The sequence below is a fragment of the Pocillopora verrucosa genome, chromosome 7 (genome assembly GCF_036669915.1).
Source record: "Pocillopora verrucosa isolate sample1 chromosome 7, ASM3666991v2, whole genome shotgun sequence".
In the NCBI taxonomy this organism is placed as follows: domain Eukaryota; kingdom Metazoa; phylum Cnidaria; class Anthozoa; order Scleractinia; family Pocilloporidae; genus Pocillopora; species Pocillopora verrucosa.
In genome coordinates this window covers 17102188-17120573 of record NC_089318.1, presented here as the reverse complement: position 1 = coordinate 17120573, position 18386 = coordinate 17102188, and the positions used below count along the sequence as shown (strand labels likewise).

At 38.5% G+C, this 18386-nt stretch overlaps 2 protein-coding genes across 2 annotated transcripts in view; one reads left to right on the top strand and one right to left on the bottom strand.

Annotated features, from left to right (window-relative positions):
* The window catches only part of LOC131787205 (matrilin-4-like), a 402738-nt gene that overhangs the window by 230201 nt on the left and 154151 nt on the right, over positions 1 to 18386 (top strand). The gene's annotated exons all lie outside the window — the stretch shown is intronic.
* On the bottom strand, positions 8602 to 16963 carry LOC136282183 (polycystin-1-like protein 2). The gene is made up of 10 exons (XM_066169503.1): positions 16577 to 16963; positions 16082 to 16297; positions 15777 to 15914; positions 15093 to 15287; positions 14683 to 14904; positions 13573 to 14280; positions 12986 to 13222; positions 11520 to 12833; positions 10704 to 10872; positions 8602 to 10287 (listed from the first exon to the last, which is right to left on the bottom strand). The coding sequence occupies exons 1-10, from the start codon at positions 16961 to 16963 to the stop codon at positions 8801 to 8803; spliced, it is 5073 nt and encodes a 1690-aa protein (XP_066025600.1). The 3' UTR covers positions 8602 to 8800.

Sequence of the window (18386 nt, the reverse complement as noted above, 5' to 3'; positions counted from 1 at the left end):
CTTTAGGAGCATAATTAACCCATTTCGCGCAACGTTCATTAAATATCCTAATCTCGAAAAAAAACTTTGTTTCTAATATGAGTGTCCTTTATTACAAAATGATACAAGAGAAAACATACCTCCACTCCCTATACCTCTACTAGTTACCACGAAGAAGATTTGAACCTGTAGAGAGAGGGATTTTTTGCTCTGTAGGTTAAAAAGTAAGATTATTTCTAAGTGTACCAGTCTAAAACAGGAAAATATTCAAAAGTCAGGCTGTTTACCTTTAATGAAAGTAAGAGCCTTTGAGCGTTCATCTTGCCTCTTCTTTATCCCAAACCGAGCAAAAGCATGTTACGTAATCATTGTTTCAGTACATAATCCTCCTAAATGTAGTTTTTTGCTGATATGAAAACTTCCCCGCTGAGATTTCAGTAAAGGAAAAAATTCACATCAATTTTTTATCAGATCTGCGCAATGGCCATGGAAGCGCATATTCGATAAATTTTAACCAAGTAATTGATTCTAATATATAGTGTCCTTTAGTACAAAATCACACAAAAAAATATACCTTCACTCCCTAAACACCACCTCTGCTAGTTACCACGATCAAAATTTAAACCTATAAAAAGCGGGGTTTTTTTTTTAATTTTTGCTCTGTAGGTTAAATAATACGTTTATCTCTCAGATTACCATTCTAAAAAAGGAAACATTCAAAAAGTCAGTCTTCTCACCTCTAGTGAAAGTAAGGGCCTTTGAGCATTCATTTTGCCTCTTCTTCATCCCAAATCGAGCAAAAGTATATTACGCAATCATTGTTACAATTCATAATCTTCCTAGTTATAATTGTTTCTGACAGGAAAACTTTCCCCGCTGAGATTTCAGTGAAGGAAAAAATACACATAAGTTTTTAATCAGGTTTGCGCAATGGCCATGGAAGCGCATATTTGATAAATTTTAATTTGATAAATTTTGCTCTGTAGGTTAAATAATACTTTTATCTCTCAGATTACCATTCTAAAAAAGGAAACATTCAAAAAGTCAGTCTTCTCACCTCTAGTGAAAGTAAGGGCCTTTGAGCATTCATTTTGCCTCTTCTTCATCCCAAATCGAGCAAATGTATGTTACACAATCATTGTTACAATACATAATCTACCTAGTTATAATTGTTTCTGACAGGAAAACTTTCCCCGCTGAGATTTCAGTGAAGGAAAAAATACACATAAGTTTTTAATCAGGTTTGCGCAATGGCCATGGAAGCGCATATTTGATAAATTTTAATTTGATAAATTTTGCTCTGTAGGTTAAATAATACTTTTATCTCTCAGATTACCATTCTAAAAAAGGAAACATTCAAAAAGTCAGTCTTCTCACCTCTAGTGAAAGTAAGGGCCTTTGAGCATTCATTTTGCCTCTTCTTCATCCCAAATCGAGCAAATGTATGTTACACAATCATTGTTACAATACATAATCTACCTAGTTATAATTGTTTCTGACAGGAAAACTTTCCCCGCTGAGATTTCAGTGAAGGAAAAAATACACATAAGTTTTTAATCAGGTTTGCGCAATGGCCATGGAAGCGCATATTTGATAAATTTTAATTAATATAATTGACTCTAGTATTAGAGTGTCCTTTAGTACAAAATCTAACCTAAATATCAGCTAGGTACCACGATCAAGGTTGAAACCTTTACATAGCAGGCTTTTTTTTTTTTAATAAAAGTAAAGACCTTCGAGCATTCATTTTGTCTCTTCTTTATCCCAAACTGAGCAAAAGCGTGCTACGTAATCATTGTTTCGATGCACAATCCTCTTATAATTATAATTGTTTACGGACAGGAAAAATTTTCCCGCTGAGATTTCAGTGAAAAAATACACATTAATTTTTACTCAGGTTTCGCTCTAGCCATGGAAGTTCATATTCGAGAAATATTAATCAAGTAATCGAGGAAGGGAATTGAGTAATTTTCCTACCGTGCTGCAGCCATGTTTTTTGCCTTAAATATTCGTTCGACAGAATGAAAGTAATATCATTTATATGATGGTAAGATAGACAAATAGAAATACGAATAATTTTTTAGATTGAAGGTAGCAAGAAACGTAATTTTTTCTTTTGTCCCAGGGTTGTTATTAAAAAAAATGATTTCTTAACACATCTCTTTCATTATCTCCTCATGTATTTTTAATTTTTTTAATTAGTTAGAGTAACCTGTTTCAGGCCATTGGTTATGGAAAAAAAGTGAAATAGCGGGTGAGCGACGCTTAGCGATTTCCTTGACAAACCAAGCTAACCTTGGTTTACCCACTTTTTGACTGTCTTGGCTGACTGAGAGCCAGTTACAGGATGTTGATGAATACGATCGCACATATCAGAGCGGTTAGGCATCCCACGGCTTTCCCAGACTCCAGAAGCTTTTCGTTATTCATTCGTTCGATAGTTTTCTTTTTGGGGAACTGTTTGTTTGACTACTGATTTTGCTAACAGTATAAATATTGTACTCATTTTGTGAGTTTGTGAATATGAACGAGAACCCCCAACTGTAATATTATTTCTCTGAACTACCTAGGTTACATAGTTACTGCAGAGCTTATTAAATTATAAATAGATAGGCTTTCCTAGACACAGTTGTTTTGGATATTCTGACAATGATAAAGGCGGGGGTTCATTAAGACAGTTTTCAGTCGATACAGTCTTCTTCATGCAATTCGTTCCCTACGAATGAGACTAACCCAGAGAATCTTCCCTTTTAACTATTAGCGGAGCTCGTAGCTCGCGCAGCGTAGCCATTTTAGAAAAAATAGTAGTAACCCATCAAGCCGAAAAAAATTGGACTTACGACCGTTTGCCGACCGTACAAGGCGCTACTTTCAGCATGCGCGGCTAACTGTAATGGGGGCACTATCTTAGCCATTTTGAAATGGAGGGGCGGAGGAGAATGTAATGCGCAGCTTGGGTACCCCATTAGTGCACATTGCCTGAGCGCCGAGCTTAAGCGCCGCGTACCACGTGCACACGGTTAGGCATCACGAGGGCTTCACGTGGGCTGGTAGATGTGAAGCCGCGTAAGCAAATAGAATGCAACCCATATTCTGAGCGGGAAAACAAACTGGTGAGGTTGTGGTTGAACAATAATTCTCAGTATTTTGCAGTTTCTAATTAACTCGCAAAGCAACAATACCGACAGAGCTAAAACTTTGTCAACTGAAGTAAATTGTTATAATTCAAGTTCGTGGAGAAAGGGTTTTGAGTGAAAATAGGCTGGAAAGAAGGAGACAGAGCGACCAAAGAAAGCAAGACGTAAAAGGCGAAAAGCAAGTCGAGAAGATGCGCCAGAAAGTTAGAAAGGACGCTAAAATAGGCAGAATACGGCGAGAAGAAGGTGAAAGAGAAGAAGGAAAGGTAAAAGTAAAAAGGCAAATATTTAGTGAAGAGCAACGTGAGAAGGAAATGCAAAGGGCTTAAAAACAGACTTAAAAGAGGTCATCAACAAAGAGAAGCGAACTACAAAGAATCCGAGAAAGGAGTAGAGGTAAGTCGTGTCATATCTGGGTTTTCTCTTACGCTAAGGCCCAGAAAAACTCAAATCTTTTTTAACAATCGTCGTTTGATACTCGCTTCAGTTTGTAGTTCTGATCACGTTTCGGTAAAACAATGACTTTGGCATTCATTTCAAAGTGTTCGTATCCTTTAAATTATTTCTTTTCTCATCTTTTAAATGTTTAGCGGTCGTGGTGTTAAAGGAAAATAAATTATCTTAGGGAGTATGTTTTGCCTAGAAAGTTTTCAAATGATAGCTAACGACGTGAGCAAGTTTCTATCATACTATCTTCAATTGACTGTCTGTCGCAGGGTTTACTTTTCCCATTTAAAAAACTTAGCTTTGTCGAAGATGTGTTGTTTTACCCTAATGACGAAGAAGGAGCCTTTCCCAAAATTAAAGTAAAATGAGATTGAGTAAGCGATATTCATGTTTACAGTAACTTTGAAGCGGTAATTTGATCTTAACAACATTTTTATTCGAGAACCCGTCAAACAGGTTTGAGAAATCTATTAAAGTTCACAAGGCAACCAGATGGACCATCAGACATGGTTTGATGCTGCTCTGGTTTGCAGATTTAGTGAATGTAACCGAAGAAGTTGCTGTTCATAGACCCAACGTTTCGACACTCTTGTCTAGTTCCTTCATCAGGGGTGATCTAAACGCTGCAACAAGAGGTCCTTTTAAAAAAGAAAAGGATCGGGATAGGCTCGTATTATCTGCTGACAAGGGTAATTGTGTTGTGGTTATGGACAAACAGCAATATCACGACAAAGCTTTGTCTCTGCTTAATGACAAGAGAACGTATGCTGTCTTAAACTCTGATCCTACCAGTAAAACTCAAAGAAAGTTAAACAAAATGTTGCTTGATTTGAAAAAAGCTGGTAAAATTAGTGACTCTACGTACAAAATGTTATACAGTAGTGACGGCTTATGTCCACGTTTTTATAGCTTACCTAAAATTCATAAACCAGGAATTCCTTTGAGACCCATTGTCTCTTTTGTTAATTCTCCGATTATGCAATTTCTGGTTATCTTACGAGAATTTTGTCGCCTGTTGTTGGGAATACTGATTACACTGTCAAAAATTCCTGCGAATTTGCGGATTAACGCTTGTGAAGAATTAGTATCTTTCGACGTTGTTTCGCTCTTTTTCGACGTTGTTTCGCTCTTCACTAAAATCCCAGTTGATCTTGCCGTTAAGGTTGCAGAGGAGAGACTCAGAGAAGTTGCCTCCCTTGGACTTAGAACTTCTTTGCCTGTGGAGGATATTATTCATCTGCTGTCTTTTTGCCTCAAAACCACGCAATTTACATATAACGGCACCTACTATGGGTTCGCCCGTCTCTGCTGTCATTGCTAACATGGTAATGGAAGACGGGGAACAAAGGGCCTCAGCCACTTCACCGGTTAAAACCTTTTCCTGGAAACGATACGTCGATGATTTTATTTCTGTGGTATCCGGAAATGAAGCGGAACACCTCCTGTCGCATTTTAATTCAGTACAGCCTTCGATCCAACTCACCTGTGAGCGTGAAAAGGATAGAAATTTGCCCTTTCTTGATTTAAATGTGTCCAGAGGGGTTCAGGGTAATTTAGAGACAAGTGCCTACCGTAAACCTACCCACACCGACAAATACCTCGCTTTCGATTCTCACCACCCTATTTGCCTTAAAAAGTCTGTAGCCAAAACTTTACTTAGGAGGGCTGACTGACTACCATCTTCACTCCATTCGAAGGCCGAGGAGAGGAAATATGTTTCTAATGTCCTAAAGGCAATTGGCTATACAAAAACCTCTCTCCGTAACCGCCAAAAACCAGTTACAACTAGCTAGTAACGCTCTTGATGAAAAGGAACCAGCGACTGGTTTTGCTGTTATCCCTTACATTCAAGGTGTTACCGAACCCATTAAGAGAATTTTGAATAGCCATAACGTTAAAGTTGCTCAAAAACCTTTTCAGACTTTGGGGCATATTTTCGCCAAAATCTAAGGATCCTGTCACGAAAGAACAACGAACCGACGCCATTTATTCTCTTTCATGCAATGACTGCGACCACGAATACATGGGACAGACCAAACGTTAGTTTGGTACACGTTTTAAAGAGCATCAAAAAGCGGTTTTCTTTTGCAAAATGGAAAATTCTGCTTTATCGGAGCACACATGCCTAACCAACCATACAATTGGGATAATTCTAAAATTATCACTACTAATCGGCGTTACCACCAGCGCCTTTGTTTGGAGGCTTGGCATATTAACTCCGCCCACGCTCCTTTAAATCGTGACGATGGCGGTTTGCTTCCTAGCGCCCATTTACACCTCGTCAGAAAAAAGACCGCTAATTAGTGATCACATAAAAGGACCTCTTGTTGCAGCGTTTAGATCACCCCTGATGAAGGCACTAGACAGGAGTGTCAAAACGTTGGGTCTATGAATTGTAACTTCTTCGGTTACATTCATTAAATCTGCAAACCAAAGTAGCATCAAGCCATGTCAGGCTTGAGAAAGTCACTACCTGCTAAAATCCTTATTCGTTGCCAACTACATTGCGGGCATCTCCGCCATTACGTAATTGAAGGGCGATGAAAAATATAATGCGCCGTCGCCATTGCCTAAATAATTTGGATACCCCATTAGAGTGCACCAGTAGACACCGCGAGGGCCACACGTGATAGCGTGATAGATGTGAAGCCGCGTAAGCAAATAATTTTGCAACCCGCGTTTTGGGCGGGAAATCAAACTGGTAGTTGAACAGTATATCTCAGAATTTTGCAATTTTTAGTCAACTCGCAAAACAACAATACTGGCAGAGCTAAAGGTTTATCAACCAAAGTAAATTTTTACAATTCAAGTTCTGTCTAGAAAGGGTTTTTAAGTGAAACTAGGCTGGAAAGAAAGAAACTGAGCGACCGAAGAAAGCAAGCAGTGAAAGGCATAAAGTGAGTCGAGAAAAACGCGTAAGAAAGTAGTAAAAGACTCTAAAACGGGCAGAATACAGCGAGGAGAGCGCGAAAGAGAACAAGAAAAGGCATAAGTAAAAAGGGAAATACTTAGCGAAGAGCAACGTGAGAAGGAAATGCAAAGGGCTCTAGAAGACAGACTGAAAAGAGGTCATCAACAAAGAGAAGTGAATTACAAAGGATCCGAGAAAGGATGAGAATTAAATCTTGTCTTATCTAGTTTTCTCTAACGCAAAGGTCTAGAAAAATTCAAACTTTTTTTTTTTTTTTTTTTTTTTTATCAATCATCTTTTGATATTAGCCTCAGTTTATAATTCAAATCACGTTTCGGTAAAGCAATGACTTTCGCATATATCGCTTAAAGCCCAAACGCCGATTCATCACTCGAAAAACATTTCATATTGTTCGTACTCCTGAAGCTATTTCTTGTCCTATCGATTGGAATCTTTAATACAGACGTGGTGTTAAGGAAAAAAAAGTTATCTTACGGAATATGTTTTGCCTAGAAAGTTTTCAAATGATACCGAACGGCGTCAGCAAGTTTCTATCCTTCTCTCTTTAGTTAACTATCGCGGGGCTTTCCTTATTTTCAAAAAAAAATCGCGCTTTATCGAAGATGAATTGTTTTAACGTAACAAAGTAGTGGCCTTTCCCAAAATTTAAATAAAATTAGATTGAATCAGCGATGTTTATATTTACGTTAAGTCTGACGCAGTAATTTGATTTTAACTCAGCTAACTCCATTTTACTCGTGAGTTTGGGATCACTCAAGGTAGTGTGGATGCATTTCTGTTGGTATAACTATTGTAAATACAGTATCAAGTAGTGACAAAAATTAATGATTTCCTGTGGGCGAGAATGTTTGGGAGAAGTTATGGTGGTAATTGATCCTCTTTTTGCTAGGATGCATAGGCTTTGATGATTATAATGTGCATCTTCTAGTTTTCAAAATTTAAATTTTGTATTATTTGTAACTGTTTACCATATAAATTTCTCTGTTCCTTAAGACCTCAAAAGTTAAAGAGGATGAGTCTATTTCCCCAACCCCCTCCCCATACCCCGAACCGGTCCTTAAATCCCCTCGACGAAACTCTTCTATAGCCATTGCTGAAGAGTTTTATTACAGTCTTGGCGAAACCTATATTAACATTATTTATGTGTGGATAACACTCCTGTTTCTACTAAATCCTCGACAACACCCCTCCACCATTCAATGTTGCCTGTAGGGAGCTAAAGGTTCATGGAATCACGATAGACATTGCTTGGTTTTGCGTTATATTCTTTTTGTTTTGTTTTGTTTTGTTTTTATGAGGTGGGGGGAGGAGGGGAAGGGGGGTTTGTGGGGTGAATACTTTAACTTAAAATTAACATTGAAGTAATAGAGGGTTAAAAAGGCCAACGAGTGAACAATTTTCACACCGACTGTAGTTACAGTAAAAACAAAACACCTCTCGTTTGATGCTCCAATCGGTAAGAGAGAAATCGATATTTATTAGTCAACGCACGACCTTTAAGTTACCTTCATGAGAAAAGTGTTTATAAATGGGATTACCATTTTGCTGTAGCAAGTGGAGTGGACAAATTTCTTAATGATGCGATCTTCAACTGGCCTTTTTTCTCTGTGGCTAATTGGGGCTTGTCTTAATAACCGTGGTTCATAGGGTTGTGCCACACCTCAGCCACTGGCCTAACACTCTATAGCTGGAGGGTAGTTGAGTGTCAAAACATGACTATGGGGGAAAGGGCGCAGTTGACTTTGCGAAAACCTGGTGGTTGGGTATTTTGCTTGAAGACAGGCATCACCCGCCTTTAAGCCGGTATCAACGTGATACCGATCGAACTTCAAAGCTCAACCGGAATCGGAAACCACATCAAGAGGGAACGCAATATGGAGCAAATGAACCTCAAAGACCATTTTACCATCTCAACCTATACAGGAGAAAACTTGACTGCCTGACATATGAAAGGCCATATACCGGACATCTTAAGCTAGTAGTCAATACTCAATCAGAGAAAAACTGTGTGTTTAATAAACATGATTTTCTAATAGTCAAATGTTTTGTCACTTAAAGTATTTTGCCATCTTGTGCGCATGACTGTAGATCCTTTTATGATGCAAAAAGTAAGTTACACTTCCAATCAACTATGATACCGGACGATGACGAAACCTCCTTCATTTGGTTTGATAATTTTTTGATGGTAATATTCCCTCAAGCCTTACTTATAAGATACAATTACCTAAAAGAAAAACATTTAATAATATCCACGCTTTCAAGAAAAGAAAACTAGGCTAACTTATAAAATAAGACATCTCTGCATTTAGGGACGATCTTTTGCTTTTTTTTCCGAATCACGCACCAAAGAATTCATCATTGATAACAAGAGGTCAATTAAGTCATTTTCCTCTTTCAAATAATCAGCCTCCATGCATTCTGTTCGACGAGCGAGGACAATTAGTCTTTTTTCAATTTTTAGCATTCGCTCCTCTGTACATTGGATAATACTTTCAGAATTTAAACAAAATGGCTCTGCTTCAGAAAGGCACATGTTGGCGAATGTTGTCTCATCGCAAAACAACTTAAACTCAGTCCGATTACTTCCCTCGTGGAAAATGTCCATTAAACGCTCCTCAATAAAACGTGCCATTTCAAGCTCTTTTGCATTTTCCTCTGCGTTTGTTTTTGCGTCACCGTATGATTCATTGAGGACAGAAACAAGCATATTCATAAGAAATATAGTTGTGGATATACAAAACAAAAACGCAAACGTCGGACCAATGAAGGGTTTGTCCCTTCGAAGAGCGTCCATTGGGACTGCTTTTCCTAACAGGAATTCGAATTGAGACATGACTGCGTTGAGGTAACTAGAATACTCTAATACTACTCCACCAAAAAGTTGCATACCCGTTACAACAAATGCATTGAACACGATCAGAAAAAAGAGCACATACGAGAGTTGATAGCCTATTGATTGCCGAAAAGATGAAAACAAGTATATTACGTGTGGGTTAAAACGAATAAGATTTAGTAGCTTGACTGTTACCATAAAAACAGCTATAGCAATAGACGCATTTTCTAGGTTAAGCCAATTTAAGGCTGTGTGGAAATGCACGATTTCATATGGATTGGCTTGAATAGATTTGATAGTGTTCAAAACGCTTTTAGCTCTGATCATGTAAAATGCTACAGAGGCTACAGAGAAAATAATCATAAAGAAATCCACCATGTTCCAAACAGACTTGAAGAAACCTAAGCGTTGTTGATAAAGGTGAACTAACATAACTATGAAGTAAAAGAGGACCATTGCCATGAACAGAAACTGGCCAATTAAGAAAAACATCAAAGCTCCTGACTCAGTGCTGTACAACTCCAGTGTTTCAATTCTTCTTGTAGTGTAGGCTGCACCAGTAGCTATGGCCTCGTAAAAGTATGTTGCAACGCTAATCAAGTTTGTATTGATATTGAAAACGGCAAACTCTAGAATTACAACTCGAGTCTGGCGATCAAGCCAACCAAGGCCAATAGTTTCGTCGAGGACACCTTGTGCAGTGGTTTCGTCATATCCCATAACAGCTGCATAACCACCCCCTTCATATGAATTGTATGCCGCCTGGATAGGATGGTTGCGAAGTTCTGCTGCTGATTGGTATCGCCAAGGTTTTGGGCACATTTCTAAAGCATTTGGCCACGATGAGTTGAAGGGAAGAGGCCTCCAGCCGGGAAGGCTTAGGAAAGTAGTGTCCTCCCTATCTGAGGAGTAGTCGTGATAGCAAGTTGAGACGATTTTAGGATGGGATGCGCAGGAACCTTGAAGGAAAAATACAAAGACAAAAATTAAAACCTCTAGTTTCCATTGATGATGTTAAGGTGAAAAGAAAATAAACAAGCTGATTCTTTAAGATTTATATTTCAAAATGAATGTCCTATTTAAAAAATCCAGTGATTTCTAAGACGTGTGAATAGGAAGATTTTGTTTCGATTAATTTTCAGCACACTGGGAAGTGAGCAACAGTGTGATCATCAAAGGTTAAAATTGACTTTACTAAGCTGCAAAAACACTTAGCAGAGGCGAGTATGTCACATCATTTCGAAATAGGGCTCTCTCTATGTTTCCTATAATTTATTAGTTTCATTTTTCCATGCACTTTGCAACAGGAGCCTTCTTCGAAATTTATTTTTTGCAATAAAAAAAAAGGAAATAGATCAATCTCATTTGAGTATACCTTTTCTAGTTCTGAGCTGTCGCAACCAAGGCATTCCTACTAGTATGGACATCTTGTTTTCGATGTATAGGTCGTTTTTTTCTTCAAGTCCATTATACCACACCTGATTATAAATGTTTGATAGGAACTCGTTCCTTAACCAGGCTTCAAATCTTTGTGCATCAGATACCTAAAATAAAAAATATGACTTTGAGAGATGTTGACATTGTTATCTCATGAGGTTGATATATTTATGAAAATAACAAATAAACACAATAATCCAACAAAACAAAAGGCAGATCCTAACTTTTATTTTTTGCACTGATTGTAATATTTGGTTTTTTGAATTGAAATTCACATACCGGGAGTGAAAAACTGATGATAACTGACCTTTTTCCAACATATGGCTCCGTAGATCAGTTGGGATGTACCTGAGCATTTACAAGCCTCTTTTCTGCGATTTATCTAATTGCAGCTCACCAGCAGGGATAAATGCTTTAACCCTTTAACACCCATGAGTGAATTTTTTCTTACAATGTTAATGCAATATCAACCAGATAAGTGTGCGAATAAAGAAAATATCAATTTGGGGATAATTGGCTGATCCAATACTAAATTCTCTCAACTGACATCATAAGAACAGTATGGTTGACAGTAAGGAGAATTACAAATTTGATCTTGGAGTTAGAGGGTTAACCCTAGCTCTAATTTTTCTTTAAAAAGTCATTTCATTCTTCGACGATTTTGGGTTTGTTTTTCAAGAGAGAAATAAATACAACAAAAATGCCTTCTAACTATAAACTAGAAAGTGTGTTTTAGCTAAAACGAGAGTCTTACCACATTGAATTTAGTGAATCGATTTCTCGTCTCAGTTGTCATCAGGAAACGATTTCCATTCTTGTTTCCATAAGAAACGATGGCCAGAAGAAACACAAATATCAGATGAAGGATAATGTCTCTTGTCATGGTTGTTAACTGAGCTTCTTTTTTAGACCTCTCCCTCATCTTTTCACGCTGACATTTCTTAAATCGCTGTTTGGGATCATCACTTAAAAAGTCTATTTCAATTGCTAGTGGATCGATTGTAATTTCCTCTTTTTCTTCTTTATATTGCATTTTATTCTTTCTGATCAGGAGAAAGGATATAACGATGACTGCTACCATTACCTTCGTGGGTTGTACAACGAAAATATCTTGTCCATTGGAGATCAAGATGGAAGCAAGCCACTGCTCAGAGGTTTCCTTTCCCCACATTAGACTGTAAAACAGCGTAAACGTTGCGGCCGCCATAGTCGTACAGAAGCAGAGTAACCAGCCTACATAGACAAAGAAATGAGGTAGCATACAACCAGTGTCTGTTATTTCATCCAAAAGTCGTTGGGCCTCGTCTGTCACTTGGTATTTTTCACTCCTTTTCTTCCTCGGTCTGCTAGACTTAAAGAGGAAAGCAATTATTATGTTTATAGGTGCAATGATAATGCCACTTTGTACTCCGATGACTATCTGTTTCCAAGAAAACTTAAAAGGCCCAACCTGAATAGCACCATCGGATTCGCCACCAATGTTATAGAACATGGCATTAGCTATCATTGCACTAAACAAAACTGAAAGACAACATGAAGCTCTTTGCACACGTGTGAAGGTGCTGCTGCATGCTTTTCCAAACACTGACATCCACAGGTGACTGTCGGAAATTTTTCGAGCAAAGCGCGAACGAACCTGAGCCGAGAAGGTAGAGTAAGTTGTGCTGTCCACAGTAACCTCTATTTGACCGTCGCCTTTCTCCAACGCAAGCCATCTATTAATGGGGAACACCCACATTTCTTCCGTCTGCCGGTCTTTAATGACTACAGTCTCCACAAACCAAGACGGATTATCACCCAAATTATCGTGCTCCAAAGTAATTTCTTTTAATGTGCCAATGGTCTCAGCCATCACCAGAACAAAGCCATTGATACTCCCTCGACCGAAAAACTGGCTCGTATCCCCTTTCTCTCGCAATGGAATTTGACTCTGCTCGTTGTTGTCGCCCTTGATACTAATGGTTATGTTAGCTGTTGTTGCTGAATGTTTCCACACACCAGTGCTTATAACCATATCGTAGTAATATGTTCCTCCCTTAACAACTGATATCAATTTAGGAGGGCAAATCTGAAAAGAAGGGTACATTCTGGTGTTAAAAATATATTGGTAAGAACGTAGCAGGTTTTATCTATGTTTCAATAGTAGCCTAAAAATGAAAAAAAGCAAACTATTTAGGAACAAGAATATTGAATTAGATGTAGTAGCAACCATAACCATACTTTGTCTTCATCTCCCTTATCGGACCTTCTTGCAAAGATCAATACCACGAAGTACAAAAGGAAACAACAGACAATTGTCACAAGTACTGAGATATTGCCACTTTCAGCAAGGTTTAAAAACTCAGTAAAAACTTTGTCGAAGTCAATTGGATTCGGTGCTTGGATGAAGTTTCCACCAAAAGATGTCAAATGATTGCACAGGCATACCAGATGCGTAGTGTTTGAATCTTGACTGACCTGTGGATTTAAATGTCCTGAAATATATCATCTAAATTTAACGAAAAGAGTTTTGGTGAATCGATTTCCCCTTACGTTACCAGCCTTAACTCAGTCCGCAAGGAAAGGAACTGATATCGGATATGGCTAAGTTTTGATAGAAGCTTGAAAAGCCGCACCTGTTGAGGAGTATCGTCTCCTCGACTACAAAGTTCCGCAATTTTGAAATCAAAAACTTGTTTCTAGTTGATATACTTTTAATACAGAGCTAATACGTTTCCTCATTGTGGAATAAAATAGGACACGAAGGACTTCACATACCTTATGTTTAGGTTTATCAGAAGTTGAAAATTTTGTATTATTTATTTTACCCTGCAATCTTTCGCAGTCCACTTTTCTGTTTCCTCTGACCAATACAAACAGCTTGACTGGATAATGGTTAAAGTGTAGTTAATGTCTGTATTTGGGTCATATTGCGGAACCATGGTTTTAAGGACTCCTTTCGGTGGTGGATCTTTAACGCCGACACATGACCGTCGTTCGCGACGATGATCAAAACATGACCTTCTTTGCCTAGAATGTTGACTTTCATTCTTAGAGCCTTTAATCCACAAGCCCACGTAGAGAAAACCAGGCTTAGAAGGCGTCACTTTAACAGACCCATCTTTGGTAAAGCAGGTTGTATTAAAAACTGTTTGTTTGTCACATTTAGAATTAAACATAAAAGTAAAGTTGTGGTCGAAGTCCATCATCGTTGGTCGTTGTCCAAATTTAATTCGCATTTCAATTTCCACTCCTGTCATGGCCAAACCCAATCTTAAAGAGACAGGGACGTCCGCCAGGTCTGCGTAATAACTTCGGAATGATATGCGGTCAGGCTTCAGGAAATAATGTTGTGTTGAGTTGCTGGAGTTCTTTGGTGGATTGGAAATCGGAATGACGATCTCGATGTCATGATCAAGATTTGACACATTTAGCTTTCCTTCACTGTTACTCTTAAGCTCGAGACTCGTGACGCTAGATTTGATTTTCTTGCTGCTACTGTCCCATGTAAAAGGATTGAAATCAACAGCTTGCATCTGAAATAAGACACACAATCTGTTAGATTCGGACTCTCCGACTCTGGCAACTAACTCTTGTGATGACTTCAGCTATGTTTGCTGAGACGTCGGTTGCCATTACTGGGACTCTATACATTCAAACATTCAGATTACACGACGATAAGTTATAAGATAGGTTATGTTGTTTGACAGTATGTCAAATGAAACCACAGCATTACTGGATTACTTTTTCGGTCAACTGAAGTGACGTCCACAGAATTCTGAGAATATCAGTGCAGGTTGCTTTAATATTTTATCCCACGAATAAAACGCATACACTTGAATGTCGTAAAAGACAGCCTAACTTCTCTATCAGTGATTACTTATGTCCTTCATCATCTTCGTGAAAAGGTGAAAATTAAGATAAGAATGGCATCATACCTTTGCATTTATCTCTCCACCACCTATATTTCCAAGGCTGCTGGGTAGCTTGAATTTGCTTGGTCCATCTCCCATGCTGAGTCCTTTGGCATCATCGGCTGTGACCTTTTTCAACGATATTGCCAAGCTCGGAGTTTTTAGGACCAGATCTTCTGATGGCACCAAACGGCCAAAAAATGCATCACTCATGCTGCTCAGTTTTTCGGAGGCCTTTTTCACAAACTGGAAGGAGAGAAAGATTGTAAGCCGTAACGTGTTTTTCTAATGACTGTTAGATTTCCTTAGACTCTTTATTTTCCCTCTTAGTCCCATAAAATGAGTCATCAAAAATTGTAGTAAAAAAAACTACTAGCAAGGGAATACGTGGGTGAGTTTATTTTTAATTTGGAACCAGTGTTTGCAATCCTTACCTCTTGAGATGTTGCGGTAGCTGCCAAATCTGCTCTATCTTGACTCGAGCCTGCAGCAGACTTCAAAACATTGGTTAGACAGCCTGTAACACTTGTAGCTATTAGTTCCAACGCTGGTGTAAAAGGCTCTTCTGGATCGTTAAGGGTAGAAATCATCATATTTGAGGTACTCTCGGTCAATCGCATCGTCAACTCCTGATAAGAAAAAAAAATTAGTGTAATATCAACGAATCACTTTGCTCTTTGGGATATTGGTAGCAAGAAAACGGACAACATTATTCGAATAAAATAAAAAGGAAAGACATTTTCTGAGATCACAACGTAAGTCAAACGCAAGTTCCTTAATTAAGTTTACCTGTAAGTTTAACTTCGTTAGTTGTCTCCTTATTATCTTCGGGTCAAAATTTCTCAGTTATTTGTAACCAGAATCCTTTTAAGGCGAGAAAAAGCCTATTTTTGTCAATCGTACTGAGCATTGCTTGGTTAGCAGTCGAGTTTATTTATTATTAGGGAGGCATCAGCTTCAACTTCGTCATTGCTTGAAATTTGAAAGCTGTAACTTTCCGATATTCATTCGATGTTATTTCAATGGACATGCAACAGAGATCAGTTCGTTTCCCGTTACCATGTACAAGCTAAAATTGATTTTTCGTATATGTTTGCATATAAATTTATAGGGCGCACCAGGTTGTCATTGTTGCTGTTATCGCTGACGTCAACCTCAGCTCCCATAGCTAAGCTCACCACGGACATAACCAGACGAGACATTTCAAGATTCTCTGGTGTTATGGCTGTAAACTTCGTAATTAATGTGCTTAAGATCTACAAACAAAAAGAAGTGTGCCAAACATATTTAACGTTCACCTTCCACTAAAGATAAATAGAAATGGCAATAAAATTGTGTAGTAATACAGATAATCAAAACGAAATTACGAGAGAAATCTTTAAGTCTTGCTGAGTACATTTAAGTAGTTTTTATTTTCACGTACCAAAGCTTTGTCTTTAGGGTCCAGTTCTTTTCCACATTCGCTTTTTTCATTTGCAGACTTGATGACAGATATACCGAGTTGAACAGCTTGGCTAAGTTCACCTTTGTTGAGAAATTCATCCAGCTTGTTACCTTCCCCTACTACAAAACTTTTTAACTTGTTTGCAACTTGCTCGGGTGACGAAACACATGAATCAAGGCTTGATGATGGCTTTACCTGCAGACGAAAAGTTTTATTGTAGTCTTTTGTGAGAAAAATCGAAAATTTGTGTCCATTACAGATTTTTAATGGATTCTAGCAACGGCGTCTTAATAATAGATGATAATGGAAGTTTTTTGCTGAAAAAACTCCAGAGGTCAGTAGGTAAAGAAAAAACATACCGTTTATATAGATCAAAATTTTAGAACATGAAAATCTTTGGTTAAGTTCCAAATTTTTCTTGCTTTGTAATATCAATCACTGCACCTTGATAAATAATTTATGTTCAACAGCTACCCCAACTGCATTTTTGATAACAATAGTGACTTCTAGCAGGAAATCTTTGTCCGGTAATCCTGTCGGTAACACTGTCGATACAGACGAGGGTGATGTGCCATAAGATATAGGCTCCTCTCCAAGGGTAAATTCATAAGTGAGCGGTAAGCTTGCATCCTGCCAATCGAAGCACTCGAAAGTAAACTCAGTCTCCAGTGAAACGCCTTCAGAGACTGACGTCGTGCAGTAACCACTGTGCGGCTCCCCTGCAGTTTCAAAGAGGAGCGTAGAAAACCCGTATGTCTCCTCCAGAGATTTCACAAATAACGTTAAATTGTATTTTGATTCAGATTGCAATGAATTCTTCTTGATAATCATATTAGTAGCATTTACAGCAGTTGAAGTCATATTGGGTAAAATAGGTATGTTTAACCATTTTGAACCATTTAATTTGGACAAGCGCCATTCATAAGTGGATCCACTACAAGGAGAATTAGGACACTCTGATGTCACCCGGAGCTTGTTTGACGCAGATACTATTGCACCACAATCTACGAAGCATCTAAGAGAAAAGAAAGTAAACTATGAAAAAGCAAAAACAAAGCAAAAAAAAGAACATACACAAATATACACAAAAGCAAAAAGCAGTGTGGAGAACTGTCAAAACAGTTTCAGCTTCAATGGCACTTTATTGACTTAACGTAAATAGCTGAATTGAAATATGCCTACGCGCTTGAAAAAGGCGTTTCAGTTGCATAGCGATATGACTCTTTGAAACCAGTACCCGCCAGTCACTAGTGGAGCAGGTCTTTAATAGCTATGCTGCACTTTCGCCAAACCTTGAGATACCTAATGAAGCTTTTAAGTCCAATTTATTGAAATTATTCTTAAGTTGCGAAAAAGATTTTAATCGTACTTTTAAATACCAATATAAAGCCAGCGTCTGTTTCCTCGAATCTCTCCGATATCTAATTTGTTTCCCAAGTAATTTAGAATCCGCCTGAGAATATTAAAAGTAAAAGTTAAAGCCTTTATGCAGGCCCAAGTGGCCCATGGGGCCGGCGCTTAGCTCCGGTTTCTGTTTATTGTATTGCTACTCCCCCCTAGATGGGATGCTAGTCCATCGCAAGGTTACCCCCAGCACATTCGCTGGTACCCATTTGTACACCTGGGTGAAGAGAAGCACTGTGAGAGTAAAGTGTCTTACCTAAGAACACAACCAGTGACCCTGGCCAGGGCACGAGCCCGGACCACTCGATCCGGAGTCGAACGCACCTGTGAACATCGGTCTGTCATAATTCGAAAAAAAAATTACCTGAGAGTCACCTGAGGTACCTCTCCAGCAGCTATACCAAAGGACATTTCAGCAAATGAACTTCTCACATCCTTGGAAACGGTAAGTCGTAGCAAGTAAGTCTTATTGATTTCCAGTCCACTGGGATCAATTCTAATTACCGTGGAGCTTAAGTTTCCTTTACCATGAAATGAACCGAAACAAGTGTTGCTTACATTAGCGTTATTCCGACAGGTCCACGTGAAGTTGAGCCCAGTATGTGTTCCAGGACCAATATCAGCATCGTAACTCAGGGAACCATCCACAGTCACAATGTTTTTGGATCCCCATCGAACACTGCTTCCCCCATCAATGATTGCTCGCACTGGAGCTGCAATAACCTCGATGAAGCCATAATCAAAAGCATTGAGCATCCGTGGGGATTCTTGATCGCCAACTGTAATTGAAGCATTGAATTTGACTTGGTAGATACCTGCTGGTATGGATCGTCTGTTTATTGTCCACTCCTTTGTTCCTTGACTAACTAAAGTGCCTAAT

Coding starts and splice junctions, on each gene's coding strand:
- LOC136282183 (XM_066169503.1), bottom strand. CDS start 16,963: ATGACTTCAACTGCTGTAAATGCTACTAATATGATTATCAAGAAGAAT. Junction 16,298..16,576: donor TTATCAAAAATGCAGTTGGG/GTAGCTGTTGAA, acceptor TTTCGTCTGCAG/GTAAAGCCATCATCAAGCCT. Junction 13,223..13,572: donor GGACTGCGAAAGATTGCAGG/GTAAAATAAATA, acceptor TTAAATCCACAG/GTCAGTCAAGATTCAAACAC.